This window comes from Cololabis saira, chromosome 17, assembly GCF_033807715.1.
Source record: "Cololabis saira isolate AMF1-May2022 chromosome 17, fColSai1.1, whole genome shotgun sequence".
In the NCBI taxonomy this organism is placed as follows: Eukaryota; Metazoa; Chordata; class Actinopteri; order Beloniformes; family Belonidae; genus Cololabis; species Cololabis saira.
The window spans coordinates 41,928,043-41,940,490 of record NC_084603.1 but is presented as its reverse complement, the minus strand read 5'-3'; the positions used below and the strand labels follow the sequence as shown (position 1 = coordinate 41,940,490).

The window sequence follows — 12,448 nt, the reverse complement described above, 5'->3', positions numbered from 1 at the left end:
TATGTTTTGTCACAGACATGCTAAGACTAATAAGACAGGTTTTATGTATTATGTCCCAGTGTATGTGAAATTACTTTGAGGACAGGACACTTACCTACGAGCCGTTGGCAAGCTTCCTCTTTGCTTCTGCAACTCATCTTTAAGATGTACATAGTAGGGCTGGGGATCGATTCAAATGTCAAGATTCGATTCCGACTCTTAAGATTCAGAATCGATTATCAAGATTTGATTCGATTCCGATATTGATTTGGGTTAGTGTTATTAAAACTGTTTTTTGAGCTGTTGCATGAATTATATGACTGTAGTTATGCAAAATATTACTACTAGTATTATATTGAGATTAAACAGCAAGTATTGGCAGCTAATTATGCTGTAAGGACAGAGACGGATGAAATCGGTTTTATTTTTTCCCACATTCCGTTTTTATTTGTTCCATTTTCGGTCTATTTTGGTTTTTAATTTTGAGCATTTGGTTTTTATCATTTTTTGCAAATGTAACCCCGAGACAGTATATAAAGTAATGAAATATAGACAATTTATGCCATTATAACCTAACACTTTAATGTTTTCATACCTTTAAACATATTTAAAGGCAAAAACATGGCACCAGTTATTCTCGTGTCCAACAAAACATTCCTTTTTTGGGGATAAACAAAAAAATAACCAAAAGTTGTAATGTAATGATGGAAAAAAAAATACATAAATAAATAAAATGAAAAAAAACACATTTAGACATATGAATCGATTTTTAGGAATTAATATGAGAATCGATTTAGAATTGGGAAATCGATTTTTTCAACATAGTACAGTACAGTACAGTTCAATACATAGATTGATTTTTGGGGTTGAAATAATTTAAAATGGAGTAGAGAAGGTACAGGGAGGCACACATGAAGGAGAAAGCCGAAGTGTAGGAATGTGGCTGTTTTTGTTTAGGGTTTTGCCAAGATATTCATCTGTGTGGCGTAAGCGTTGTGAACTTTTTTTCCCTTTTGAGAAAGTTTGACCCTTTTTAATGTCTTAAAATTAACTTTAAGTAACAAATTGGCATGAGTGTTAAGTTATTTTGACATGTTTTTTGGGGGGTGTGGTTGTGGCCACACGTGGTGGGGATGAGGACCGGTAGATTTTAGGTTTACAGTTGGTATTCCCATCTCCAGTGGGACTGTGGGAATGCCTTGAAGTAGAGGCCGAGATGTGATTGTGAGTCTACACATCACAGCATCCACTGCTTTGTAACGTTCAATGATTGTTTGAATGATGATGCGCTTCCATCTCCATCGCAGCACCAGCGTCCCCCCCTCCTTCCTTCCTTCTCCCTTTGAGTCTCCCCCTCTTTCAACTGGGAAATTGAATTGTGTTGGAATGCTCTGTGCCTCTTTTCTTTGGCACTTCAATGGGCTCTTTAGTATTTCACACCAAGGTGTCCTTCAGGGTGCGAGGTCAGGCTACCAAAACAGCTTCTAGTGGCGGATTAGGACCAATTAACATCTTTGTACACAAAGGGCTCTGGCAGCTGAACAGGCTGCGGGGTGACCCATACTGCTGTTGCATGCCAAGCCAGGGGACTGCTGCACTTGAGCTGAAGTAGAAAAAGAGGGGTGGAGAAAGTTTTCTAAACCTAATGGGAAATGTTGCTCCTTCACATTTCATGAATGTATAGTCCATTGAGCAGTTGTTACCTTGTGAAATTAGAGAGCAAACTAGGCACTTAATCATCACATTGTAGGTAAGAGGGTACCTTGAACCGTTCTGTTTTGTTTTTTTCTTGCGTTTTTTTTAAAGAATCTGGACAACTCTATTGGGCCAACATGAGGCTTAACTATTCTGACTAGGAATGTAAATGTTAAGAAATGCCATTAATCAGGTACCGTTGCCTCATCAAACAATTAGTTAGTAGTTGTTGTTTTTTCCCCCCCACCCAACCATGACTGCAGATTTAAATATCTTAGTCAAATTTAATTCAGATCAAAAAGTCAAACGTTCTTATAAAGATAACAGAAATACAATACTGTATGCTGTTTGACTATCAAAGCCAGCAAGTAACTCCATAGTTAAAAATTCAATTCAATTCAATTTTCAATTCAATTTTATTTGTATAGCGTCTAATACAACAAAGTTGTCTCCAGACGCTTTCCAGAGACCCAGAACATGAACATAAACCCTGGAGCAATTATTACATAAACAATGGCAGGTAAAAACTCCCCTAGTGGGAGAAAAGCCTTAAGCCAAACATTGGCAAGGAAAAACTCCCCTTTTAGGAGGAAGAAACCTGGACCAGGACCAGGCTCATAAGGGGGGCCCCTCCTGCCGAGGGCCAGACTGGGGGGTCGGGGACGTCAGCAGCACACAGCAGTCATGTGGAAGCAGCAGCAGGATGACCAGAGGGGGGGGGGGGGCTCAGGGGCGCAGGGGGCTCAGGGGCGCAGGGGCGCAGGCAGGTGGAAGCAACACCTCTTGAGCCACAGGGACGGTCAAACTAACCTCAGCCTGATGTGTTCAGGGACGCTACCCAGTCTGACCTCCTGTGTTCATGTGGACCCAAGTAGCAACATCATATATCAAGCAGAGGAAAATCCTCATTTCTCAACTAAATTTACAAACATCTTGGCACCTATAGAAATGTCTGCTAGATTTCAGATCATGCTTGCAGAGATTATATCAATCTTTAACGAAAGTAAAAATATCTTTTGACCGATACTGTACGCGGGGGTGGAGCTCAGATGAGGTGAGATGAGATGAGGTTTAGGGCACTGATCCGAACAAATTATATTTTTGTGCTGCTCATCAGACCGTTGAAACCTAAACCACAACCAAATAATGGCATACTTTCTAGTTTTAGTGACCACCTCTTCAGTAGCTTAGCAGTAGGCTGTGTCTGTCACCACATTGACTACCTTTACATGCATCAATAACCCTTTTTAAAAACCCGAATATTGGCAATAACCTGAATTTGCACGGCCATGTAAACACCAATAACCCCTTTGAATAACCCGAATTTGCTCATATTCAGGTTTTTAAAAACCTGAATGGGACCCCTGGGTTACTCCTTTTAAAATTCTGTCATCTAAAGGCCAAACGGGATATCCCCATCAAACGGAACAGGAATTTGGTTTCTGCACATGCTCTGTTCGCAAGGAATCTTGGTCTTTTGAGTCCAGGAAGTTCTTATAAACACGGAGAAACCAAGACCAGGAGGAGACTAATCACTTCATAAATGTAATGAAGGATATGAACATTTCTGCATTTGTAGACGGTAGAAAGTACCGGGATAGCCAGATTTACAAGAAGGTGAGAGAAAAGTTGCGCAAAGCAACATTTGTTTTGAATTTGGATACAGGAAGAAGAAGCTGAAATGAGGGGAATTGTGTCATGATGTTCTCCGTGCGTCGTTGGTTTGATCCAGATATCCCGAATGATTAATTACCATGGAAACGGAATATTCCCAATGTTTCAGTAACCGGAATATTAGCAATAACCCGAATTTTGACTGCATGTAAACATAGTCATTGTTGCTGCAGATGTGGCAGAATATCATTGTAGTGCCCAGTCCTCCTACCAAAGTTCAGAGATGAAATATTGTATCTTTTTAAACCAACCATTACTGCTGCTGTGTTGCACTTTACATTGTTTATCTTTATGATGGTCCAAGTAGGTATTATAAGTAGCATTGCATTCAAATCTTCTAGCTGGCTTTCAGAAGGTACTTTGTCTCTTTGCCATGGTAAGGAATCAGTCTTTCTGCATCCAGCTTAGTCATGATGTTGCATCTAAGGTCAGGTGTGCTAAGGTGATCTGGGCTTATTACTGGGGTACTGTGGGAGCAGTGACCCAACACACACACACACACACACACACACACACACACACACACACACACACACACACACACTTGCACTTGTAGCATCCTTGTTGGAACACTGAAGCCTGATTTAAGGTTCTGCGTTAAAGCAACGCAGAGCCTACGCCGTTGCCGTGACGCCGTCGCCGTGACGCCGTCGCCGTGACGCCGTGACGTAGGGGGTTGCGTTCTTTTCCGGAGAAAAGAAAAGGCGATTCATGCTCAAAAACCCTCCAATGTGGCTGAATTACAACAATTTTATTATCGTCGTCGTCTCTAGTTGATTCTTTGTTTAGCTTCCGGCTTTTCCAGGTCACAGTGAACAATGGCGACCGAGAGAGAACCGTAACCAGAAATGCGTTGCTACCAAGCAAACCAATCACAGTCCTCTCAGTCTGCGTTGGGTCGTAGTTCCATTTTTTTGGGCGGTGCAGGTCAGGCTACGGCGTAGGCTACGGAGAGACTCCCGCGTAGCCGCTTACCCTACGGCGTAGGCTCTGCGTTTATTTAATGCAGAGCCATAATCCAGCCTTGATTCAGCAGATGTTTCTTGTTGGCTTAGATATCAGTTGCCATATCCTTCATGTATACCTTCTCCTATGGGGTTAATTGCATAGACTCTGTAGTAGCAATTCCAACCTGTGTTGCTGCCAAATACTGATTTATTTATTGGAAAATATTTTAGTTGATTCTGATTTTCTCAAAGGTCTGACTGAATTTCTTCATAATTACAATTAGGGATGGGAATTGAAAAGATTTTTCCGATTCTATTTTCGATTCGGTTTAACGATTCGATTCTTTATCGATTCTTTTATCAATTCTCATTTGGAAAAAAGGAGAACAAACAGTTCGATTAGCATCACCTTTGTTTTATATCTTTGAACAAAAAAATACAAGTGAGGTCTTAAGACGCCCCCGGCCTTGGGCTCCTCGATGGTGCCAGGGGGTCCCCAGAAAAAAATATTTGTTTTGAAAATAAATATAAGATAATAATAAAATAAATATTCTTCTCTAATAGAAATAAAAAAATTCCTTTTTAAAAGGATATCTGAGTTGAGCACTCAAAAATAAAACTACATCAGCCAGTGACAAATCCATCAACTCAAGTCCAATGGAACTGTGCATCAACTATGAAGAATTAACAATTCTTTTGCAGAAAAATAAGTACATCTGCTTTTTCAGGAAGGATACGCAATCTTTCTGGACTTATGGTGTCTCCAGCTGTGGAGAACAACAAGTCGCCCTGTTGTCATCCTTTTTGGTAAAATGTAACCAAACTTTCGAGCGTTTATGCCGCTTTGTCGGCACATTTTCCTAATGGGCACGAATGCGCACGTTGCGCAACGTGCTTGGTGACGTCATTCGCGCCGACTGGAATCGATAAGGGAAAGGAATTGAAACACTGGGAACCGGTTCTCAACAAGAACCGGTTTTCGATTCCCATCCCTAATTACAATCCACATACTGTTACTGCATACAGTAACAATCTGTGAAAGATGGCAGTCGTGTGTTAGCCTTTGTTAGTTTCATAACACTGGTGACCCTTAGCAGGGCGAGGCCAAGAACGTCCAGTAAGTCAGGGAAATAACGGTGTACAGTGTTTTCTGTGACATTTTTGATACATAGGTTTACTTGAACTTTATGTTCATTCTTTCTGCAGTTAGCATAGTTTATTTTTGGACTGAGGACACAGATTTCCACTTACATTTATTAGTGATTTCCTTTTATTAATGCCGTCATTACAAGGTTTGGAGCCGTCCAGACGACTGTGTAATTGTAACTGACAAGTCATTTTCATTTTTCTTGACATTTCCCTGGTTTTGACATTTTGGCCTGGAAGTGCATGAAAGCTTTTCAGGCTTCACTGCAAAAGGTCAGCATGTTGTTATTAACTGTAATGGTTAATGGAAAGTCTTATTCCAATCCTGACTAGAGACTTTCAGTTGCCCAAGGCGCTGGAAATATTGTGTGCTCTGACTTTTTAATGTCTTCACTCCTGACTAAATGTGTCTCTTCTCCGCTGTAGCATATTCCACCGTGTCAGGGGTAAATGGACCTTTGGTGATCCTGGATAATGTGAAGGTGAGATTCTTTTTTTTGTGTGTGTGTTTTTGTGCACGCCTACGTGAGTGTTTCAGATTACTTCAACACCAAAAACCAACAGATCTACTACCACAAAGACATAATAATTAATGTAATACAAATTTGAAAGAGTTACATTTTTTTCAGTTTTTTTTCATCAGATTTTACGAAAAAAAATAATATTGGGCAATGGAAACAGTGAAATTTAAGTATTTTAAGATTTTCACAAATCGAATAATAAAAGAAATAGAAGGTGTCCCAGAGTTACTTTAATTCTAGTTTGAGCATGATGATGGAATGAGTTTTGAAACTGCTGGCGCTTGGATGTTCATCTATCAGTCAGTTCATTACTTTTAGGTGTGAGTGTAAATCAGTACTCTGTGTTTACTGTGTTTTCAGCACTTTGAGTTGACAGTTATTGATTGTGTTTGGACCAGTTCCCCAGATATGCGGAGATCGTTCACCTGACGTTGCCAGACGGCACCAAGAGGAGTGGACAAGTGCTGGAGGTGATCGGCAGCAAGGCCGTGGTCCAGGTGAGACTACGGGCAGAACCAGGCTGCCGCTTCATGTTTGCTCTGCACAATCACTTGATGTGATCAGCTTTAAAACACACTTTTTCTCCCTGGCTTTTGATTAGTTTTTTGTTTTTTTTTGTACCGTATTTTCACGACCATTCGGCGCACCGTGTGAAAAGGCGCACCCTCATTTTTGTGTGTAATTTTTGGATTTAAAACACACATACGGCGCACCGACCCAAAAGGCGCAGTCTACAGACACGGAGCGCGCGCACACGCGCGCCGCAAAACACACACACAAGCACACAAGTGTGCTTATTTAAAAATAGAGCGGGAGCAAAACTTAGTTTGATTGTATTTTATTTCAGTTTTTACATTAATCAAACCCTTCAAAGTCTTCATCCTCTGTTTCTACATTAAAGAGTTCCGCTAACTCAGCTGCACCAGTCCCAATTTCATCGCTGTCAGAGTTACTTTCTGTGCCGTGCGGCCCCTCGGAAATGATGCCGGCTTTTGCAAAAGCCCGAACAACAGTCCCAGCAGACACGTTAGCCCACGCATGATGTGTGAAAAAAAACCACCGGGTCGCCGCACATAGACCTGCCTCAGCTACTCGATCATCATCCCTTCATCCAGCTAGCCCTTTTCATTCGCCTTTATAATGACTCCGGCTGGAAACATCTTTAGGCAAAGTTTTTCTTTTAAAAATCACCATAGTTTCTGTCCATCAGCATGGCAGGCAAGCACAACAATAAACTTTTCATACCCCGTTGTGCGGGTCCCGTCTATCCACCGCGCGGGTCCCGTCTATCCACCGCACGGGTCCCCGTTAACTCCACCGTGTGATTCACCGGCATGTGGAACGTGAGCGGCACCCCGTCCATGTTGGTGATGTGTCTGGGCTGGATGCGTTTGTCGGTGATGTGTCGGAGTGGAAGCTCTCCATCTTTTCCATGTAATCTGCTGGGCGCTGCTGCTGCGCTGGCACCGTTTCATGAAGCGAAAGCACCAAGACAGACCTCCATGAAAATGTTCAATTTTCATTTCTTCCGCCAGCGCTACTGCTTTCAGTCTGAGGATGATCTCATTCACGTCCGCAACTCACGGGTGCCTCACATGCCCCCTTCTCCCTTTACCGTTCTCATGGTGGCCGTCCGCCTTACATTACCGTAATACAGGTAATAGATACGGTGCACCGTTTCATTGGGCGCGCAGCACATTTTTAAAAAGAAAAAAAAAATGTATGTGCGCCTTATGGTCGCGAAAATACGGTATGTATTTATTAGATTTTTGTTGGAAGTTTCCAACAAGTCAAACATCAGTCACTGTTACAGGCAACAAAGCAAACTTTTTCTCCCCGTTCTCCCTCCCATCCCCTTGTCCCCTAGAAAGAATAAGAAAAATGGGTTAGAATAATAATAAAGAAAAAAAAAAAAATAGAGCAAAAGAGGGAAAAACATTAATAGATATAGTATTGATTAAGAAACACGTAAACATAGATATCCATTAAATAAATAGAGCTAATAGCAATAGAACCCTGGATGTGATATACAGTATACGGATGCCCGCGTGAATATAGACATACATACAAATACATGCATACAAATACTGAGATCAATTATGACATTGATGTATTTCAAGAACATTTTCAGGCCGGCTTTTGATTAGTTTTAGTGAATTTTGGCAAAATTTTATTTCAAACATATTCCTATTTTTTTATTATTTTACTCTTATTTTTTTATTTAATTGTATTCTTGTATTTTGTACTCTATTTTATTTATTTTATCTTTGTAATATATGCCTCTTTATTCAGCTGTTTTTAACTGTACAGCACTTTGGTATGTCTCAGTTTATTTAAACTGTGCTGGATAAATAAATGTTGAGTTGAGCGTGTGTGAGGGCTTCAAACTTTCAAACAAAATCTGTAGAAAAATAAATAGCTACATATCAACCTGTTAAAAGAGCTAAAACTACCAATGCTTTATCTGAAAATATTTGAAAAAAGAGAAAGCAAGTATAACTTAAAAGGAACAGATATTTTAACAAGATTCAGGACTAAATTGGTGGAACGTTGTGTTTCTGTGAAAGGAATCAGTTTATGGAACAATCTGAATAAAGAAAACAAAGAATCCAAATCAAACATTACATTCAGAAGAACAACTAAAGCCTGTATGTTAAGTAAATATAATGAAATATGTTATTTAAGTTTGATTGACATACCCATAGACGTTGGTAATTTTATTTTATTTTAGTTTTTTATTTACTTGTTTTTTTTTTAATTTATGTTATTTGTGAATTTATTTCTTGGAGAAAGGGGCAGATTAGATAAGATTCTTCTTCTTTCTGCTCCCTTTTCATTCACAATTTATGAACATTTGTATTTGTATTTGTATAGAATTGTTTGTTTTATTTTTTGAATGAAAGAAAGAATAAAATGAAATTAAATGAAATCTGAAACCAACTTACTGATTAATATTTAAAGATATTAACTGTTGTTTTTTCTTTCAGGTATTTGAGGGGACGTCAGGCATTGATGCCAAGAAGACGGCCTGCGAGTTCACCGGGGATATTTTGCGAACCCCCGTGTCAGAAGACATGCTGGGTAAGATGAGCATGATTACTCCAAAATTATTCTTATTATTAAACAGTTTAGGGTTGGTTTAGAGCTGGATGGCTCCTCTTTCACTGCCATTTCCTTTTTTAAAACCAAGATTTAACATTTCAAAACATGTGACACTGGATTTCCATTCTCTTTCTGTGGAACGTAAGGGCAAAACCTTTTATTTTTTAATCAGCATAATTATCTCAGTACAGGACAAGGTTACTTTAATTTTAGTGGCAGCAGAAATAAAACCTACTGTTATTTTTAAAGTAGCATTAATCTTTTCCCTGAATTAATATAATAATATTATTCTTACATATTGTACGATTTGACCAGAGCCATGTGGGTGTCACTTACAAGAGTCTGACAGAAAACAAAATAGATTAGATATTAGGGCTGGGCGATAAGACCTCAAATAAATATCACCATAAATTGGGCAGTTTTACCTCGATAACGATAAACGCAATTGTATGGTGTACCTTTTTGTTGCTACTTTCTTGAGGCGTTTAAACCCTGTGCGCAGAATGTCTCCCTCCCAGTGTCCTATCGACCCGGCTTCAGAAGGAACAAAGTTGACTATATCAAATAGACCGTTTTATTTATTCTATAACAGGGGTCGGCAAACCAAAATGTTTTAGATCCATATTGGACCAAAAACACAAAAAACAAATATGTCTGGAGCTGCAAAAAATGAAGTCTTGTATCAGCCTTAGAATGAAGGCAACGCATGCTACATGTATCTATATTAGTTATAACTGGGGGAAGTTTTTTTTTTCTATTATGCACTTCGAGACAAAAGTCGAAATGTCGCGAAAAAAGTCAAAATGTTGAGAAAAAAGTTGAAATTTTGAGAAAAAAGTCAAAAAGTCAGGGAAAAAGTTGAAATATCGAGATTAAAAAGAAAAGGAAAAAGTAAGGGAAAAAAAGAAGAAAAAAAGGAAAAAATAGGGAAAAAAAGAAGAAAAAAAGGAAATAAAAGGGAAAAAAGGTCAAACATTTTTGAAAAAGCTCCAGGGAGCCACCAGGGCGGCGCTAAAGAGCAGCATGCGGCTCGCCGACCCCTGTTCTATAACAAAGAAAAACACTGTAGTGGCCATTGTCTATTCACAATATTCATGATATATTATATAATTTGTCTTCGTGCTGTATTCATTATTATTTTTATAGGCATGCCAACATAATGCAATGCCCATATTGCGACTAATGCTGTTTTGGAGCACAGCCTTTCACTAGCATAAAAAAGGAAACGCCCCCTGCAAAGGGGGTGCATGCCTAAAGTCTCCCTGAAAAAAAAATGTGGGGGGAAAAAAAAAAGAAAAAGCCCCCAAAAAATACAATTTTTACCATGCAAACAGTCAAATTGGCCCAGCATGACCCCGCTCTGATATGGAAGAAAAAATTCCCCCAAAAATCTCAAAAAACACGCCTGGAAAAAATGAGGAAAAACATGAAAATGAAGGCGATATATTAGCATCCAGAAAAAGTTTCCCTTTTCTTCTTATTATTCTGCACGCTTTTTCGTCCGTTAACCGTGCACCCATGCATGGCACACATCATTACATGCGTCTCCATCGTGCGAAAATTGTGGCGCTTATTGCTCGGCCGAACATTATCGTAGTGACATAATTCAAATTTTCAAAGACTCGGGCCGATTGGTACTGATGAGGTACAACCTCAGTATACGCTCGCCTTTTATTGAAGTTTACAAAAATGATCATTGAAATCAACTTCACTTGACTTCCACTTGGCTCTAAGGCAGGGATCGGCAACCCGCGGCTCTAGAGCCGCATGCGGCTCTTTAGCGCCACCCTGGTGGCTCCTGGAGCTTTTTCAAAAATGTTTGACCTTTTTTTTCCTTTTTTTCTCTTTTTTTCTTTTTTTTTCCTTTTTTCTTTTTTTTCTCTTTTTCTTCCCTTTTCCTTTCCTTTTTAATCTCGACATTTAGACTTTTTTCTCGACATTTAGACTTTTTTCTCGAGATTGTACTTCAATTCAATTTTATTTATATAGCGTCTAATACAACAAATGTTGCCTCTAGGATCTTTCCAGAGACCCAGAACATGACCCCCGAGCAATTATTACATAATTACATGCCGTACTTACAACAATACTTCAATATTAATCTCTCAATTACAACTACAACTAATATTAATTCTCAACATTTCGACTTTTTTCTCGAGATTGTACTTCAACATTAATCTCGACATTTCGACTTTTTTCTCGACATTTCGACTTTTTTCTCATGGTTGTACTTCAACATTAATTTTGACATTTCAACTTTTTTCTCGATATTTCGACTTTTTTCTCGAAGTGCATAATGAAAAAAAAAAATCTTCCCCCAGTTATAGCTAATATAGATACATGCAGCATGTGTTTTTGTGACTTTTCATTTTTTGTGGCTCCAGATATATTTGTTTTTTGTGTTTTTGGTCCAATATGGTTCTTTCAGCATTTTGGGTTGCCGACCCCTGATCTAGTGGAACAATCTTTCTTTCAGGTCGCGTGTTCAACGGCTCTGGCAAACCCATCGACCGTGGGCCCACTGTTCTGGCCGAGGACTACTTGGACATCATGGGTATGACCGCTACAAACTCCTCTTTTTAAGGATATTTTCTGTGCTTTTTATTATTTATTTTATTTGCCACAAGCTGATTTAATCTTATTCTAAGTTATAATAATAGCCAGACATAATGTGCTTAATCTGACGACACAAAAACTGTCAACATTTCTCAAATCTTTTTTGGACACTTCCTTTAAATATATCCCTAGTGCTGGTGAAAACAGAAGGTGAACCCGTACACTTAAAAACTTCAACAAAAGCTAGTTTCGACTCCTTTTTGATGCATTAAAGACGCTGGAAAATTTGAAGCTTGCTGTTTATAAGAAACTTAAGGAGATCTCTGAAGACAAACGATCAGGAGTAGTTGATCTGCTTAAGACTGGAAGACTGGCTCAAAACCATCCCGGTCAAATATGGGTGCAGACCAAGACGCACCTTCCATAGGCAGCACAATCTGCAAAACCTGTGTTGTCCCGGAGTATATCCATCTTCCTCATCTTCTGTTACCTTTGGTCTCTGGAACTGTCAGTCCGAAGTCAACAAAACAGAGTTCATCAGTTCATTGTTACATGGTGGTACAGGCATTTTAATGTCCAAAATGTGGATTTTCACATCCATCTGTCCCATTGCTAACTCATCATCAGTCGAATACCACGCAGTAAAAATCTCTAAACCCTTCACTGCTTACATTCTGGTCCTATACTGCCCTCCAGGAGGACACATAGATGAGTTCATCTCTGAACTGGACATGATCCTCTCTGACATTCGTGATGATGGCTCTCCACTAATCGTACTGGGAGACATGACCATTCACATCAGCAAAACACAGGCAAATGAGTTTCTGG

General features: G+C 39.4%; 1 protein-coding gene across 1 annotated transcript in view; it reads left to right on the top strand.

The window, feature by feature from the left end:
* atp6v1ba (ATPase, H+ transporting, lysosomal, V1 subunit B, member a) overlaps nucleotides 1-12,448 on the top strand; it is a 52,256-nt gene that overhangs the window by 17,946 nt on the left and 21,862 nt on the right. The window contains exons 2-5 of the mRNA XM_061745003.1: nucleotides 5,868-5,923; nucleotides 6,361-6,459; nucleotides 8,950-9,043; nucleotides 11,541-11,618. Of these exons, the coding sequence (XP_061600987.1) occupies nucleotides 5,868-5,923; nucleotides 6,361-6,459; nucleotides 8,950-9,043; nucleotides 11,541-11,618 (327 nt within the window). The remainder of the gene's footprint in view (nucleotides 1-5,867; nucleotides 5,924-6,360; nucleotides 6,460-8,949; nucleotides 9,044-11,540; nucleotides 11,619-12,448) is intronic.